The following is a 20,070-nucleotide window of genomic DNA, read 5'->3' on the forward strand; positions in this document are numbered from 1 at the left end:
AGGCAGGCATAGTGTTCAACATTGACCTAATCAAAGTGATTCTGCCCATAATTGATAAAGTATTCCATTGCCATCCTCCCAATCTGTCTTGAATCCTTTGTACCAACGTGCAACATTCTGATACTCTGAGTTGCCTGCCCATGATAGGTACTCCCAAATACTGCCAAGTCCCCTCACATTCTTCCACACCAAGACATAATTTAGTCCGATGCTTGACATGGTAGTCAATCTTGGGGCTGAATTTAATAGTGGATTTATGAACATTAACACGCTACCCCGACATCAAGCAATAATCCTCAATAACACTCCTCAACATTACAGCATTCGTCAAAGTTGCTTTAGCAATTAACAGACAATCATCAGCAAAGGTAAATGTGAAACAGGATGTGCAAATGGTATAGGCTGGTATACATGCAACCATTGCTGGCTCACTTTTAGATTCAACATTCTCATCAATGCATCGGCACAGAATATGAACAAGTATGGGGAAAATGGGCAACCCTGACGCAATCCAATATTTGACTAAAAGAATTTTGTGGGAGTGCCATTAATTAATAAAGCGAAAGATGGCCCCTCCACACAAGCTCTAATCTGATCCACCCACTCTAAAACCCCATCCATATCAAAGAATACAACAGGAATTCCCACCAAATACGATCACGAGCTCGCTCCATATCCATTTTAATGGCCATAAGGCTCCTGGATTTTGGAGCTCTAATTAAATCATGCATATTAGATCCCCCAACACAGGGTGGATCCTACTAACCAGAATTTTGGCAATGACATTGTACAAAATTGTACACAGACTGATTGGACAATAAATGGAGTGGCTTCAAGGCATCTGGTCTTTTTGAGATGAAAGTCACATAGGCCACTTTCCAACACAGGGGCATTGCATCTTCTATGAAGAATTGTCTCACTGCTAAACACCCATCCTTCCCAATAATTGGCCAATATTTTTTGAAGAATAGATGCGGAAATCCGCCTGGCCTCCGAGGCTCTATCATCAGACATAGAGTAGACTGCCTAACATAATTGTTCAATGTTCAACAAAAGTAGTCAATTAAGGGCACAAATTTAAGGGACGAACAAGGATGATACTTTCACCCCCTTTGATACCTATGACGAAGATAACCATCATCCCAACTAGGGTGGTTGTTGTACCTATTAATATGAGGCGTCACTGAAATGAATGGCTCCAACATTTTTTCTTTTTCATAATCAATTGAAAGATATGCAGGCATGACAAAGCAATCCATGCACTTCTGGTAGACTGATAAAATCTTGATAGAGCTATATGGAGGCTCAAATAAGCTACTCATGCATAACATGAATTTTGTGCTAATGATATGATCCAAGGTTTACCGTCAAAGAACCAAACCCTGCATCGGTGATATCTTGGTACTGACCAGTACGGCATATCATGATACGATCATTAATACAAACAAGAATTAATAGAAAAGATTATTATGGTTGTGATTATGATTTATGATGTTTATTTCATCATCCATTTCAAGTACCATATCTACCACCTACTTGAGATAAAGAATCTTAGGAGCCTTCTTCAATCCATCAAGTCTCAAATTAGAATATGTTCCCAAGAGAGCACTTTGTCACTAGTATAAGTTTCATTTTCTACAAGCTCAACCTACTTAACCAAAATTCCCCCTCATCAAAAAACAAAACAAAAAAAAAGATCCCACCATCGATACATCAAATAGGGCTCCATCTAAAGTTTCCAATTATGTGTATTGGGTATTGCCCCAGTAGTTGACTCCATTGCATCTTAGCAACCATCAACCACTCCTTAAACTTTGGGCATCAATCATGAAAAATGAAACTTCTCTTCCCTGTTTTCTATCAAGGTCAAATATCAATGATATCTTAAACTACAAATTCATATGCTCCATTCAGCTCAAGGATTAAGTTATCTTACACAAAACAATATAGAAGCCTCCAAAATTTCCAACTAAGTGAAAATATAGTAATATAATCAAAATATCATGATGCATATAACATTCCATTTTGCCAATAATACCCTTATACTAAGAATGCCTCTCGTCCACCTCATCTTTGTCACACCTACCTTAGTGCAGAATTGCATCAACGTTGCTAGTTTGATGGAATTCAGTTGGCACGTACCCTTCAAGCCATACAACTGCTTACTCAACCTCCATAATGGCCTCCTCAAAAGCTACATTAAGGCAACCTATCCTCCAGCTCTATTGATCTACTTCAGCCCTTGACAAAATCACACCAATTTGTTTAGTTAGAAGAAGAATCAAAACAGATAAAAGGGGATTCTTTTTTTGGGGTTTAAAAAGAGTAAAAGGAAACATTTCTTGCTTATTTTAGGAATTCTTTATTTCTGGATTAGCAGCCAAAAGTCTTCTAATGCTATGTATTGGTAGATTGCTTGGTTGGAAACCAAGGTCAGAGGAACCGGTACCGGGCACCATACTGATTCCTCGGCGGGACGACTTGGTACGGGCCGTGCCGGGTCTGTACTGAGAGAGGGCACGACACCGTAGGAAAGAGGAAAAGAGACAGCGAGAGCGAGCGGAGAAGGGAGGGCCGAAGGAGGATGGTGGACGCCAGCGGCCGTGGGGGGCCGGCGAGGCCGCGGCAAGCGAAGCCGCAGTCGTTCCCCTATTTCAAATGAAACAAGAGTTCAGTTGTGGCTAAAAAATTTAGCAATTTTTAAGTGAAGTTGGCAAAACTCTTGCCGACTTCACTTAAAAATTTCGAAATTTTTTAGCCATGGCCGGACCCCTGTTTCTTTCAAAACAGGAGAACCGGCTGCGGTCTTAGCTGTCGCGGCCCTCCGCCGGCTTCCACCACTTCTCCTTCTCCCTCCCTCCCCCGCTTGCTCTCTCTTTCCTTCTCCTTCTTCAGCTCCGGTAAGCGTCTCATTTTTACAGCCGAAACCGTTTCGGTGAGCCACCGGCACAGCTCGTAACATGCGGAACCGCCCGAAAACTATTGTTGCCACCCAACCACTACAAGGGGCTGAGAATGAAGGAGTGGGGCCATCAAAATTGTCTACGTCTCCATCAAGAAAATCTATACGGGCTATGGACTTGAGCCAACAAAGCCACGTTCAATCCAATATGATTTAACACTTGGTCCAACTTAACGGGTAAAATTCATTAAAACAAGAATTTTTTACAGCCAAAGAACACAACCCGACAAAGCTTGATATGCTCATTTAATTACCAAATCAATTATGACAACATAGCATGAGAAAGACAAGAAAGATACGACACTGCAGACCTTTCACTTTCACCACCAAAAAGACCATCCTATTTTGCATGTCCATATCCTCCAAACTTAGCACCGAGTCCATCTCTCAATCTCCCAAGTCTGTCAAAGCCATGACAATAGAAGGATAGAAATCCAGCTATAAAAAATCAACACATTTCAACTACAGGCAAACTCTTCGGAAACTTCTCCTTTTATCTTATCATTAGTATAAGGTAACTTAGGTTGTTGAACCCACTTCAAAAACTCTTTGAAAACTTGCTGCACCACCTAAGGACTCCCTTATTACAAATTTTCGAAGCCCGTAACTTTTCTGCACCTGCAACCGAATTTATGCTCTCACCTACTTACAATTCAGGTAACAAAGTGTTACCTATATGGTTCATGTGCATATGCACATGCATACTACATAGCAGTGCTGGATATGATAACTGAATTCAAAACTTCTATAGATTAACTGAATTCAAAACTTCTATAGATTTGCTTCAGGCAAAGGAGGACAAAGGAAATAATCTCAATCTTGGGCTCTCGATTGAAAAAACTTCTAGAGGGCTTAGAAGGTTGGTAATGCCCTTCAAAGATTCAACCTAGTCAAGCAAGGAGGACAAGAACCACTATTAGTACCAAACACAAAATCTGGACAATGGTCCTGCGAGGCCTTGAGGTTTGAATTTAGAAAGAGGGCAAATGTTAAAAGAAAGAGGAAGTTCAAATGGCAGGGGAAGTAAAAAAGTTTAGCTAAAACCTAGTGCAGAAACAAGCAAGATTCTGTCTTCATTCAGAAGGAAAGCAATGAATAGCAATAAAGAATACAGGGATAATGATGGCAAATATATGTGTGGGCATTTTCAACTTTATGTGCTTCTTTATTCTAGATTGGACACATGTGCCCCACAAAAGCATCATAATAGCAAAATAATAACTGCTAACCCTATTGGGTGGTTCTGATAATCAAAAATAGGAAGAGTTTTTACAAAGAAATATATAAGAACCTCAAGAGTTTTCCTTAAGAAACTCCCTTTTATTTTTGGTTATGGATAAATAGCATTACTTTGAACTCTATATACTGTAACAATGACAAGACAATTTGATGCAATATGTGACAATGCAGACCTACCTAACATTTTGAAGTGTGTATATTGAAGTTCAAATGAGATAAATGAATATCCTCAAAGTCCACACTGTACTCAACCGTACTGGATTATGACATCAGTTTTACAAAGCAGTTTGTATATTGATGATAATAACTGTGATGACATATTCTTTGTGAACAAGTGTTACCTGGATACTCCAGATTTTGAGTGAGTTGGTGTGTCTAACAGTTGGACACTTGAGACACTCATTAACACTTCATATCATCATATTATAAAGCCATCATCATAACTTATCTACTTCTGGCACTTCCATATGAAAGTTATCGAGATTAACATAACAATTTGCAACCATTTTATCAAAGTTTATGAACTTATGGAGCATAGGATTAGCTCATTATTCATTATATGCATATAGCAATCATATCTCAACACATAAAAAAGATATAGACATGTCCCTGTGTGAATTTTAAAAGAAATCCATGTCAGATTCTTCTGGATACTTGGACAGTTCACAACCATGTCACAGTTCCAATTAACATACTGCGCATCATATGATTCAGTATATGCAGATTTTTATAATTAAGCTACAAAGAGTAATATCCACATGTTCACAGAACAATTGTCCAACATAACATATTCTTTCCCCACTAAAAGCTTTAGATCCCTTAGCTTTTCAATTTCCGAGACTTTTCTTTTAGTCATACCAATAAACAATTGATATGCAGTGAGTCGATTCACACTGTTGCCATTACCAAAATGGACCAAGATCCAAGATTGGTTAAAAGAAGATGACTCAAAGATAGCTGCCAGCCAAATACTTTTTGTGGGCTTTCAAGAAGCTTTCTTTGAGAAATTAAAATAATAAACGACACAAAAAATTAAAACTGTTCTGGGACATTAAATGAATAGTGTATTTGAGCAGAATGCTATGACCAACAAATCTAAATGCACAAGTTTTGAAATACAAAACGACAGCAATTATCAGATGCTAGCATTCATGGCCAATGAAAGAAAAAATGAACACTTTTTCATCCATCAAAATGGTTGAAGAAGTGCAGAAAAATCAAAGTTGATAAGCAAACAAATGAAGCTTACCTCAAATAATCGAAGTTTTTCTTTGGCAGCCCAGAATTAGTAATGGAAAATAACACCAGCAAGCGTAGCATATTGATAATTGGCTCTTGTTTGTGGATCATCTCCTCGATGTACTCAAAACATCTGCTCATTTAGTGACATCAGCAAACCGACGAACAAAATTATACCATAAATAATCATTAAAAGAATAATTGACTCCTTTTGATTAACTTTGAGAACCAATATGGTTTTGAGTCTTAATGAAGCATTTGGAGTAAAAATAAGAGAGCATTGAGAGAACCAGTATCATGAATCATGATCTTAACATCAAAAAATAGAGAAAACAAAGCTCAAAGTGAAAGAAACTAAGATCTCTTAGTCCACTAAAACATTATACAGCTGAAGGATTGGAAAAGAGATAGTGTAGCTTACATTTCATAATTTTGCAGCTCCAAAATCGTTTGCTCTATATCTAGTCGGGCATGGAATGATGGCTTACTTGTAAATGATTGCAAATGTTGAGCAAGATTTACATGCCTCTGAAGTGATTATCAGCTATTAGTTCCCTACAAGAACTTAAATTAGAAATAAAGAAAAACATACCGCTATTTCTGGTAGTGAGTTCAACTTCTTAACAAAATCCTTCAGCCCAGATACTGACTGTGACTGTGAAACAAATAGCACACTATTTAATACATACTATATAATCACTGGTAATAATAATAATGAAAATATTGCACTAACTTCTTGGAGTTGTGACTCAAGACTTATAAATAGGACAAAAAGGATAAGGAGGGGGAGCACTTTATGCACCAAACAAGAAGAAAAGCTTTTGAAATTGTGTCCTTTGTTGAGTAGTTCCTTCAAATTGATTATCTATGTTGTGACCGAAAAAAGATTAAACAATCATTTGCAAATCAGAAAAACTTAGAGAAGTTAAATACATAATAGAACACCACATTGAAGAATATACCCCCTTGAACAACATGATCGACAAAAGGCATCACCATGCAAATTTTTTAGTGGTATTAGGTCAACAAATGCAATTATTGTAATTTTATCTTAAGGCCAAACCAAAATACTGCTGATGGTTGTTTACTAACAAATTGACCCTAAAAGCTTAAGCTGATAGGAAATCGGTAAACAATGTATACCAAGCTTAACACCCCCGCCCCACACACACAAAAAATCACATGCCGCATGGACCATGCACATGGAGGGATAAGGGGAGACAATGGTTGAAATGAATCAAGATAACAACCACAATCAAAGGTTTAAATCCCATGAGACAAGCTTTACCAAGATTTTCATGGAACAAGACGTGCCGCATCCGGCCCAATCGATGATAGCACATCGTAGTCCACATGATTTCCTCCCATTGGACCACATACATCCACAAGCATGCTAGTCCCACTTTATTTTGAAAAAAAAAATAGTGAACAGATGATAGATGGCAGCGGGCAGCAGGGGATAACATGCGTTTTGCCCTCATTCCTGCTGATTCCTAGGCATGATCACAATGTGACAAGCAGGCAGGAGATTCCAACCCTGTCTCGTGCCTTGGTTTCTAAGAGGGACAGGTTCAGACAAGTGGATGCCTCTGTCCCACTGGGATTTGAAATATTGACCATAAGGACTGGAATGAATCAAGATAATAACCAGGTTAATTAAATAAATGGTCGGCATAGAGGAGATTTGAACTCATAACCGACAACTTGAGCTCAGATAAATGCTAACTAACCAATGGACCCCAAAGGCTTAATGTAATAATGGTCAACAATGGATATCAAGTCTTACAATGGTACAACACACAAAAGCACGCTATGAGACTATATATAGCAACAAGCGAGTGGGTTGTCCATCATGTGATTCACCATCGTATGTGCCCATGGAGGTTTGGAGACATGTCAAACACAAATCACGGGTTTAGTGGTTAGTCATTTTTTTGGTTTTTATAAGAACCTTATTATGAAGAAGTTTCCTTACAGCATGTTAAAAAGACGACATTTTTCAATTTCTAATTAAGTTAATCATTGTATTGTACCATGCAAGGTTCTTATCGCTGGGACTTAATGGTCATACTACATATTGGTTATGAGGTGGGAAAGTAGAGCAGCACTGTGTTCTCTCTATCCTAGACCACGAAAGTGATGAAACAGTAAAATGAAGGGGGTAACCTATGAGGAAACCATTTCAAAGGGCCTATCAATGATAAACTAATCCTAAAAGTCATGTACAAATTAATGGAATGTCATCTACAACTATTAGCTAAGGTGTGACTAGTAACTTTGATTGCTAATAAAATTTTCAACTAGACATTGTTCTCGGCTTTTCCGAGTTTACCTACAGCATAGACCTCCTCAAGCCTCTATGACAGCACATGTATGTTCCAGATGGTACCGAACGATCCACTAACCTAGTCCAAACAATGGGAAATAGTCGAATTTGGATCCTAAAACTTCCTAGGATCAGGTTTCACATTGTCTGTATCCAACATATAACCCAATAAATAATTTGATAATAATCTATTTCAATACTTGTTGTATGTCATAGAAAGTTTATGCTTCATATCCATATCCTGCATTAAATTTATTATAAATATCATTTATTATATTAGAATAATAACCATCAAATTTAAGATTAGATTAGGTAGAAAAGTTAAGGATCATTGGATACATTAGCAGGACATAATTTGCACAAAAATAAAACAAGTACGGATATTCTAGGATTTGAATTATTTATTCCTTTATTATCAAGATTTTGAAAATTACAATACAGTCCCATAATGTTCACTAGTTGGTATTATACATGTTGTGATACATATAGTACCAACATAGGGTATCAGCCAATATTGAAGCCAAGAAGAGTGCAAAAACACCGTCAAGGTTGGTGCCAAGGTCACATGGCCAATTCAACACCGATCTAGAACAGTTTGCCTAAGGATCAGTCCTAAAGGTACCAACTACTGATTCCTAGCCAATACCTTACATGCTTATTGATGCATCTGATATTTTAATGCTTGATCATTGTAAGATTGTTCTGTAGTGAAAATATAAAAGCAATGATAATGGAAGGGAAAGCAATAATACACTACCGTGTTCAATCTAGTAGCAGCCATCTTCTTTTAAGATCGGTGACTTTAATCTCTCACAAGCGTTACTCACCATTTAAGGAACTATGACTCCTCTATTTTATATTTTTTACGAGCGTTGCTCGTTATGTAAAGATTTGTGACTCTTATCTTTACAATCATTGCTTGCTGAATAGAGCTGTCTCTTATCTTTTCTGGGCCATCTTATTGTTTAAAAAGCTGACTCTTATATTTCACGAGTGACGCTCGTTGCGTGAAGAGCTCTGACTCTTATCTCATGAGCCAAGGCTCATTCCTCCATACAGCCATGTCTCTTGCCTCTCATAAGCGGTGTTTCTGGTGTTTGCAGCCTGCGCACATCAGATCTCATCGGGAGGTAGCTGTTAGGTACCACTCTTGATATCTGTCGCTTTTCTCGAGATATAATGGCTGGTTCATACCTAAATGTCACTTGCTGACTGTTGCCAGATGTGATTGTCATCGTCCACTTCAAGTCAGAGCATTGCCAACACCACCACCATTGCCCATCTATCACCCTGAACTTGACCACCTCCAGTATTATATTTTCTGCCTGTTTTAATGTATGTTTTTAGCTGGATGCATGTGTTTTTATCCTTGTTACTCATTGAAACACCCAGAAAGATTATTGCTAAAGACTCAGCAAGTCAGCATAGTATTGGAGTTCTTCAAAACCCATCATGCCCTTGCTATGATTCAAGTTCCAGTTCCAGATATATTCCAATCAACTTAAGATCCTTTGGAAAAGAGTGGTTTCTCTTGGGCGTTGAAGACCTTCCCAAGATCTCTACTGACATCATAATGGACTACCAGAAGCGATAAATCAGGTAGACGAAGCAGCAAAATAGGTTATTAATTTCATGACGTGAAACAGATTTTCAATCATAAGGCTAAATATCTCAATTTTCACATTTATTCCAAAGCCAAGTTTGGTTCTAAATCCACCACTATGGAACACAATTTCTAATTTGGATACAGGAGAACTTCTGTCATCTTGCAAAAGTTAGACAATAGATTTCATGAAAGACTAAATCCCCAATTTGAATGCCTGAAACTTCAGGACTTACATGAAACTTTAAGCTCTTGCATGGGCTATTTTAAATCCTTAAGAATCATCACTGCACCTGGTATCTCAAAGCATTGCAAGAGCATCCCTGTTTCAGGTCCAAGTAGAGATCAAGTTCAGAGAGTAAAAAGAACTCTTGGCTCATAATGTCTTTATCTCTTTTGGACTCAATATGTTCAGAATTCTGCACTTCTTCAGGGCAAACTTAAGGGGCTAGACCGCTAGAGTATGTTTAACCAAAAAAGCAGATGGCTTAAGGAAAGGTCCATTACATTGGGAGATGAATACTATTAAAATGTAAACCTTCTGCATCTAACTGGTTGATGACTTAGTAGGATTCACAATGAATAGAGGCTATATGGGACCTATTTAGCCAAGGTCGGAGGAACCGGTACCGGGCACCGTACCGGTTCTCCGACGGCACGACTCGGTACAGGCCGTGCCAGGCCGGTACCGACAGAGGGCACGGTACCGTGGGAGAGAGGAAGAGAGAGAGAAAGAAGGGAGAGAGAGGGAGGGACGTCGGGGAAGGGTCGGCAGACACCGGCGGAGGCCAGCTGAGTCTGCAGGAGGCGAAGTTGCAAACGCTTCTCTTGTTTCGGACGAAACAGAGTTCGGCCGCTGCCTCGCCCCCCGTGGCCTCCGCCGGACTCCGCCGACCCTCCGCCAGCGTCTCGACCTCTCCCTCTCCTTCCCTCCCCCGCTCGCTCTCTATTTTCTTCTTCTTCTCCGGTTCTGGCAACGGATCTTATTTCCGTTGCCGAAATCGTATACGTGAGCCATTGGTACAGCTCGGATCGGCCGGTACGGTCCGGTTCGGGACGGTTCCACCAACTTTGCATTTACCTTTCAACTACGAAGACAATACAAATTGAATCTGGTAAGAAAAACCCAAACCCCATTATCTTATCAAGTTTCAATTTAGATCCTGCAGATCCTACCCAAATCTGACCCACTTACAATGCTAGATACATTGAGCAGCCACTTAGGTCCTATGAACCCAAAGATGTTGACCAACTATAGTACAAAGATATTTTTTCCCTGTGAGGAAGGGAGGGAGGGAGGGAGCGAGAGAGAGAGAGTAAAATTTGACGAAAATGCCACAGTAAAGGAGAATGTGGGTTACAAATTATTAGAAGGACCTACATCAGCCATTGATCTATCAGCATTGTTGTGAATTAGACCAGCAAAAAGCTGCAGAGCCACAACCATCAATTTTATGAACCTACCATGCGTATAATGCAAATGCATCCAAACATTATTAGATTTATTTACCACATGGCTTGAAATTATGTTGTTTCTTATGGGAACCATCATCATGCAACTAACAATCAAACCAAAATTCAGTCCGCCTTGTTCTCTAGCAGTCTCTTCAATTTTTGATGAGGGTAGGTTTCTTCCACCTACACACCATGTAGATCTGCCATTTGGCATAGTTGAATAGTGAACAAATGAAATTAAAAATAATAACCAGTGGGATGGGCTCTAGCTAGTTAAATTATTGTATTTTGTTTCAATTTCCCAAACACTTTGCTCTCACCATCTCTCCTCTTTCCTACCGTGGCTGTTTTTAATGCTTAATTGCTTCTTGCTTCATGTCTATATTCCATGCTAGGTAGTTTACTTTACAAAAGTTATTTATTTATTAATAAATAAATAAATATTCTCCCCCATTGTCGGATCTCAAAATCTTCAAATTTATACCACACTGAATTTTGAGGAAAAAAGAAAAGTTTCTCTATAGCCTCTTCGTTTTGAGACATTATGGCTTTGGGGTCGACCCCGGGTCAAAATTTTGTAGAGGGGCGGCTGTGAAACGGTGATTCCCCTTTTTCCATTAAAGTAGGGAGGGCCCCCTCCCCCACCATTCCGAGCTCCCTTCTATACCCAAGTCCGTGTGTCTGGCAGCGCATGGAATAGGGACCACAGCTTGCTTCTTACGGCTTGAACGACCATAACATTCTAATCTACAACTGTAGTATATAACCAGGTCTTCCGCTGCCTGATTGTGTGCGCAGCTCTAGGCAGTTTTTTGATCATCCCCCCTAGCTCACATGGAGTATGTTACGCCTTCCAATGGATAAACGTTAGTACCCGTGGATAGAGATGTTTTCCCAATGATTGATAGATATACCGGGGAGATAGTTTGGCAAGCAAGATCTTCTACTGGAAATGAAGCTGTCTTCTACGGGAGAAACTTCGTCGGATAGGCCGGAGTGGCCACTGACTCCTCAAAGATGGAATCCACCTTGATCTCCCTGCATGAGTCATAGCCATGGATTTGGTGATGGCCATGGGTCCGGTTGGATGGATGCTCCAATCGATTATACCACAACTATCTAGCCTTTTCCCAACTACTTGGATTTGGCTTTATAGATCCTCATTTGTATTCCTATTTAGGGCCATCTCTAATGTTATTCCAAGTTTATCCATATCCTTCCTTGCAACCTCCAATCATGTCATATTAGACCTTCCCCTTCTTCTTTTTTACCACCTTCAACACTAACTGAAGTACCTATCCTTACTTGAGACACCTTAGATCTTCATTGTTCATATCCATACCATCTTATTCTAGCTGATTATACTAGTGCTAGTGTATGGACATGAACATACACCTCCAATCAGCTGGACTCAATACACCGAAAAAATTCTGTATCATACCAAATCGACATAGTGCTAGTGTGGCACCGGTACAGGGTCCGGTACCGAGACGGCAAACCTTGAACCAACCTGTTCCATCCTTAACCAACCTATACTGCCCCATATGCCACACCAACCTTTGCTCACAGAAGGTGGCTCCAAACCAACCAATGCTGACCCCATACTACCTTCCTACTGCAGTATGGGTCCATAACTTGACTTTGATCCTTGGGGTAATCCTTCTCTTCTATTCCATTTAGTTTAGGTTCTTTCCTTGTCAAAGGAACAAAGATCCTTTTCTTGCTCTTTTTTTTGGAACTATAATACTGTCCCAGTAATTTTATTTCCATAGAGTTCAGAAATAGAAATGATAGTTCACAAAATTTACCAGAAAATCTAAAACAGAGTGCAGTCACTAAGATGCGATGGTATCAAGGAACAAACTTCAGATGAAAAGGTCAAGAAAATCACTAGCATAACTTCAAAACTCAGAGAATTTTGCAACTATGACAATCAATTCAAAATATCAATGATGTAGAAGAGATGGGACCTCTATCTAAAATAATGGATGATAAATCAAAATTGAAGCATACTTTAAATCCCTGCCAGCAAAATTTTTTATGCTTTTCAAGAGTGTTAGAAAGTTAATTAGCTCAGTATTATGTAAGGCACCATTCAAGGCACTTGTCATCTAATGCGACATTGAGAGCTGACTTCTTTTTGCAAATAATAAATCCGAAAGAATACTTATCATTAAAAGTGAAAAATATAAATTTTCTACTAGACATTTTTCTAATTTCAGTACAAAAATACAAGTGCAGGATGATATACAAGGTAACTCTTACAGTAGATTTCACTTCCGCATAGTCTTGCTGCATTGAAGTTGCCTTTTGGCGCAGAACCTGCAGTTATAAATACAATATGACTTCAGAAATAGAAATGCAAAAATTACATGAAATGCATATCAAAATTCAATGGTGTCAGATGAAAAAATCTAGAATGAGACAGATTGCCTAAAGAACCAGACTGAAGAAATTTACAAAACCTGAACAACAACTTCAAAGTTGAGATCCCGAATCTCCCTGTACAACTTATCACTGAAACAGAAAAAACACATTGCAGAGCAAAAATAAATGGCTTGAAATAAATGAAATATATGTCTCGCATTTCAGCTATCTCTTATAATCAATTTTATAAATAAAACAAATTACAATCATGATGATAAACAACAAACATGTGTGCAGATCATATATCAAACTGCCACAAGTGTAGACAGTACAACATTCTTTATTGTTCTCAATCATATATGAGTATGCGACATTAATCAAGTGTACTTATTTACCATCATCCATTAAATACTATCCCCCTTGTATCAATCACATGTATCCAACAAGTAAAAAGCTAGTTACCCTACATCTGCATTTCTGCCAAGGTCAGTCCCTTAGATTGACTATTACTAATAATATATAATGGGAAAGGCTCCCAGGCTGGCCTTAGAGCCTGAAGCCACGCACCCCACAACCTAAAAGAAAAAAACAAACACAATACTCTCTACCAAAGTTTGCCATCTCAGTACCGGACACCACACCGGTACCATCCTACTACAATATCGGTATGCAGTACGGTACAAGAAGGTAAGGTGTACCGCGTGTTGCTATGGTACAAGCTTGCATATTGGTTCACTACTGGTATGTCCGATACAGTACAATATCGACCAGTACGGTATAGTACCGACCGATACAGCGAACATTGCTCTCTATTCTTTCCCCATGCACCCCAGCCCCGCTACTCGTGGAAAAAATAAATATATCCCTTCTGTTTTAGTTTTTCTCCGCATCTAGTTGCTTTCTATGTGCAAGCAGCAGATTATTTCTTTGGTATATTTCCACAAGCTCTCGAGCTTAAGTTCTAGAATTCTATCGAGATTAAAATTGAGCAACTCTCTTTTTTAAGTAGGATTCTTACAAGTCCAAAAAAAATTCATAAATAGATAACTATTTTTAAAATGGATTTTTTTTTCACAGGTCCGTTTATTGAGAAACCATAGCCCTCCACATGCAACAAACATGCACATGTACCACGGTTGCTGGACTCTAGTGGAGAATAATTGGAGAGATAGAATCATGAGTCATGACAATCATGCTGCGTATGAGCAGCCATCTCAATTGGAAGACCATAATTATAGACATTGCATCCTCATAACAAATGTGCTCATCAGCAAATAGAAAGCACTGTTACGGACTTACGGCAAAACAAGAGGGGACGGCAAAAATGTATTTAGTTTCATAACTTCATGTGCACTAACACTCTCATAAAATGACAAAAGTAAACTCATAATAGGCTACTAGTATGTATATATGTAAGTATTTATGTGTGTGTGTGTATACGCATACATACATGTGACTGTTTCTGTTATTGATGAAGATATAACAGGTCATCCTGAATGGAAATATACCAAATCCAAAACGAATAAAATACCAACTTCAAACTTCAAAGTACCTTGAATTTAAAGGAACCTTAGTCTTTTTTCCCTCTTGTTGGCCACCCATAATAGTGGGATCAATCTCCACAGATCCATTATTGATTTGCAAAATCTGTATTGAAGCTATCAGAGAAGGCTTGCATAAAGTAAAAGCTGTTCAACTAAAAATCGCATACTCTGAAAATTGCATGGAACATTAAAAGTAATGACTATATTATAGAGATTGTGAAAGAAAGTGCTATGAAATTATCAAATCTTGATATTCCAAAATGACAGCAAAGACAAAGTCAATCCCTTTCAACACATAGGGCAGAAGAGTCTGTAATTAAGCCTTTAATCATCTACTGGTTGCATGACAGTGGCAAAATGAAAAATCATGTTAAAGGCAAGCTAGCCATTTGAGATACATTAAAACACAAATTGCAGCCATCACACGCAATCAGATTTCAGACTGTAGTATAGCATAACCTGTGGAACTCATTACATAAAGTAATAGAGTGCAATAACAATGTGATCTCAGCAGTAAAATCTGCCACCACATATATTGGTGCATACAGAAATAACTAATAACCAGTATTGACCTATCACAGAGTTATCAATGCATGTCCCACCAGTGTACTATGATATATGGAAGTGTATTTTAATAAAATCAACAATAATACCAACTAGATGGTATCAAATTATTCCTGGTTCTCTTTTGATTAGGTTCTGGGTTCAGCATATATGTAGACATGCAAAGTCACATCCATGAAATAGATCATTATTAATAAGAAAGGACATCAGATTAAAAGACCAAATTTGAATTGGTATGAGTTGTTCTAAGGTGGATTGGCTTTCTTACATAAACTCATATGTATCACCACTTTCAATATGCTTAAAATCAAATAAAAATGATCACAAATGATAGATAGAGTAGTTACTGAAAATTTAAAAAGTGAATTTCACAGCAATCTATATCATAATCCAAGAACGATTAGAGCATTACAAGGACAAATAGTTCTCCCCAATGCCTGAGCCACCAACAAGTCCTATCCTATTTATGAAATGTTCTGTTTATAGATCAAAGTATAGTTTAGTAGCTTTATAGAGCGTCTAACTACCAAATCCTTACCAAATATTCTATGAGCAGATCTCCAAATTCCAGTCACCGCAGCTTTAAACAATATGATCTCTCCATAGTGCAACCTCAAGAGCATTCTAGAAAATAGTGGGGCCTACATTATAGCACAAGCAATTTAAGCTCATGCAGCTAAGAATCTTCCAAGGTTCTATTAGACTTAGGAAGAGTCTAGACAAAGAGGGAAGAAGGTTACCTTCCAAATTTCTCCTAGACATTGCAAGAGTCCAGCCAAAAACACAGGGAAATTCATTACTCAAAGAAGCACTCAAAGAAGCACAAAGTATAAACCAAAGAACAAAAATGGAATGCAACTACTCAACAACATACTTGCATTGAACATTTATTCGAAAATCATAAAGTATGAAATAATTTTTATTGAAATATGATCTATTACAATAAATCACCCATAGTTTCTCTGTAAATATTGTCATCATTGCCATTATCTAGTGGAAAGATAAGAAAATAAGAGAATATAAATATTAGCATGACCAGGATTCAATTACTTAGCTCCAGTTAAATATCAACAGTATTAGTGATTTACACATTAATGCAAAATCTGGAGCTAGAAAGTCAACATTTTAACCATTTGATGCTTCCAAATATTTATCTCTAAATCAAAAAAATAATGAATTTCTAAATTTTACACTGATTTGAAAGTTGAAACATTATTACTTAAATTCAAAATACGTAGATAACATGTTCGTATGGTTATGTTACTGAAGAGGTCTTTGCTTTCATAATGCTAAGGGAATGTATCAAGATTTGAGCATCGTTGTGGCTATTTATGTTGACAATTTAGTTAACCTAGGATATCCAAGCATTACAAGTTTGGAGTTAAAGTAATCTAACAATTCTGCATATCCTAGGCTATCACAAATGGATAAGGGCAACAGAAGAACAGGGAGAATCATTTGTTGTACCAGTGCATACCATCCCATACCAAGCACACCATGTCGTACCAATACCAAACCGAAACTTGTTACGGGAGGCATACCAACTCTCTGTATGCCGAACCAACCCCGTACCAAGTGTGCCGACACTATACCAACATGGTAGTGGTGCGGGATCCAATGCTGAGATGGCGAACCTTGAGAGAGATGTTTAAAGAAAACCATTGCCACAGAAAGCAAACAAGTTTGTTTCTTGAGAACCTGATGTGACTAAATCAGATAAAGACTAGCCACTTGAGGCTGTTAGCAGGCTGCTGACGGTTAAGGATAAAGTTCTATAAAAGATAACAATTTTCACCTTCTTACCCCAAGTCATAAATCAAAATAGAGGTTCTATCAAATATGGCATATGTCACCTTCTTACCCCGCCTCCACTCTCCCCAGCCTCGGCCTCTGCCGCCTCCGCGCGGAGGTTCAGCCTCGAGGCGGCCTCTCTTCCTTCCTCTCCCTCTCTCTCCCTCCCCCACTCTCTCTCTCTCTTTCTCTTTTTTGTTCTTCTCCCCCTCCAGCGACGGCATCTTGGTTTGGTTACCGAAACCGTTCCAGTAAGCCGCCGGTACAATTCGGGACGCCGTGAATCAAACGGCTCGGGACGGTTCCACCGACCATGAGGGAGATATTTAGAGAGAGAATAAACGTTGGGAAGGCCGAGCCTTCCCAACATCCTCTTATGACAAAACGAAGAAAGGGGGAGGCGGAACTATTTTGAACAGGCTCGACTTGGTGCGAACAGTCCAGTTTGCACCGAGTTCGAACAGACCCAAACAGTTCGGGACCGGTTCCGGCCGGTTCGGGACTGGTCCCAATTTTAATAGCCTAACCGATCCAGTCCCCCACTGGTTCGGCTCGTACGGGTCGAACTAGGCGATTCGGTCTGCTTCGGCTGACTTTAACTGTGTCGATATGGTACGAGGCTCGTTTAGCGTATCCAATGTTGGTACACCTCCGTACCGTGTACCAATACCGAACCAGTACGGTACACTCCGTACCGCCCGGTTTGGTACAGTATGGCGTACCATGGTCAAAACATTTTTGCATTATAGTTGAAGGTGATTTAAAAAATTTAGGCAAAACTGACACATTCACTATGCATCAAATTGTAAAGTGTTCAAGATTTTTTTTTTGCTTAACATCATCATGTTTACATGATATTAAGGTTTCTGAAAATAGAATAGTTGTTTAGATTAGATTAGAAATGCTATGAGCCCAGTAATGCATAGGATTAGATCTATAGATTAAGATTATAAAGTATTTTGTTTGAAAGTTCTTAAATGTAAAGAGAATATAATGATTTGACAGAAGGTAATAAAGTTCAGTCTTCAATTTAATGGTGAATTGCTTGATTCTTCTGATTTAACCTTATTCCACTGTCCTCCATATGACCCATTTATAATAGGCAGAAACAAGCTGCCATTAAAAATGTGTTCCATGCAGATCCATAGATGTATCTGGATATGTATCTCATGATTGCACCTGCAGATATACTAATAGAAAAATTAATCATATATATAGCAGAGTTTTAGGCGAAGCTCACCTCATCTAGTAGTCCTTCATATGTTAACTGACAGCACATTGGAGTCACCATATCCACCTGCATCAAACATGTATGAGTCATAAATTCGGCAAGGAGGGATTTTAGAAATCCTTATCACTTAGAAATCCTTATCACTTACAAATGCATAATAGTAAGCAATATATGTCTACAATACAAAAGCATGCAGAATCTTATCAAAGGAGCAATACATTGGTCTGAAGGAGGGCTTAGATAAGAACATAAAACAACAAAAGAATTTAGTCAATATATGCCAAATTAATACACAGGGACAGCAGCCTGGCCGTTGGCAAGAGAAGTACAGAGCATCTGGCTAGAAATACAAGGGCAAAAAACAGGAAGTAAAACAAATTCTAATGTAAATCATAGGTAAAGAAAGCTTAAAGCCAACATACAAGATATAAAACAAACAGGCCATAAAGCTTCAGAAGATGTGCTCAATATACAATGGCTGAAAAACTAGCTGCCCAAAGCAGGCAGATCCATGAAAGTTTGGCTAAATACGACATATACAGCAAAAGCAAACTAAATACTGTCTCATGTAAAAAGAAAACTTAAGTTATTAGCAAACATATATCTTTTATATTATTAAAAAACAAATATCTCTCTTCTAACAATTTTAGCAACCAAAAAAATGAGGGAAAAATCATTCCACACGAGCGCATTCAACAAATATTGGAAGTTTAACTCCTAAGGAAGCACCTTACGAAGCTTCTCATAATTTTTTTGATTTATTTGTTTCTTTTCTATGTGTGGAGGAAGAGGATACTAATTTCAAAAAAATAGATCAGGTTTCCTCTACCTCATTTTACCTTTCAAGATAATATTAAATAATCTAAAGAAAAACAAAAAAGAAATTCTATTGAAATCAACCAATCAGAATTGCGCGATACAGGACCTTTTTACATGTAAGACCTATTGCTCGTGCAATTTGGGATCCTCATTTTGGTCGACCAGTTGTAGAAGCCCTTACTTGATGAGGTGCTATTGGCCCATGGAATATTGCTTACTCCAATGTTTATAAGTGGTATACAAACAGATTGCACAGCAATGATGAGACTTCCCACAGGTCTCTGATATTGAGCCATTTATTAGTGATGTAGACAGAGTTGTTGAATCCTGTGGGACAAGCCCTTACAGGCTTGATGATTTGAGCTGGACATGATAACTGAACAATGTGGTAAAACTACCTCCTTTTGATTCTAGTTCTGTATGACTGCCCCTCCTTGAATGGCTCTCAGACTACCGACTTACTACCTGTGAAAGGGACTTTGCTTCCGTTCAAGATGATGGGAATAAGGAAAACTATGCTAGGTGCTTATGCAAGATTCAGTTTGCTTATCAAAATTTATTGAATAAACTGAAAATCAGAATAAACCATCAAACCTTTTTCTGAAATGAGAAACTACCCTTGGCCTATCACAGTATATTTTATACAATAGTATTTATATTATAACTATAATATCAATGTTAAAGAATAAATTATACACTATATACATCATATATTAGAATAGTATAGTGTTATGGAATTTTTTATATCATTAATGTTAATATTTTAATACAATATCAATATTAGAGAACAGCATAATTTTAACTATTATACTATATTCTATTATTTAATGAACATAACATAAATAAATATATTACATGCTAATTTTTTATACTATAATATTGCTATTTTGAATACTATATTAATACTAAATAATCATATTATGACATTTT

The 20,070-nt window shown here is 38.0% G+C and overlaps 1 protein-coding gene across 2 annotated transcripts in view; it reads right to left on the minus strand.

The window, feature by feature from the left end:
* LOC103723113 (vacuolar protein-sorting-associated protein 33 homolog) overlaps window positions 1-20,070 on the minus strand; it is a 51,650-nt gene that overhangs the window by 18,074 nt on the left and 13,506 nt on the right. For both annotated transcript variants that reach the window (XM_008813930.4, XM_008813928.4), the window contains 7 exons: window positions 18,331-18,387; window positions 14,744-14,838; window positions 13,290-13,341; window positions 13,090-13,146; window positions 6,033-6,095; window positions 5,862-5,968; window positions 5,451-5,573 (listed from right to left, as the gene is read on the minus strand). In XM_008813930.4, coding sequence (XP_008812152.2) covers window positions 5,451-5,573; window positions 5,862-5,968; window positions 6,033-6,095; window positions 13,090-13,146; window positions 13,290-13,341; window positions 14,744-14,838; window positions 18,331-18,387 — 554 coding nt within the window. The remainder of the gene's footprint in view (window positions 1-5,450; window positions 5,574-5,861; window positions 5,969-6,032; window positions 6,096-13,089; window positions 13,147-13,289; window positions 13,342-14,743; window positions 14,839-18,330; window positions 18,388-20,070) is intronic.

This window comes from Phoenix dactylifera, chromosome 5, assembly GCF_009389715.1.
Source record: "Phoenix dactylifera cultivar Barhee BC4 chromosome 5, palm_55x_up_171113_PBpolish2nd_filt_p, whole genome shotgun sequence".
NCBI classification, from domain to species: Eukaryota; Viridiplantae; Streptophyta; class Magnoliopsida; order Arecales; family Arecaceae; genus Phoenix; species Phoenix dactylifera.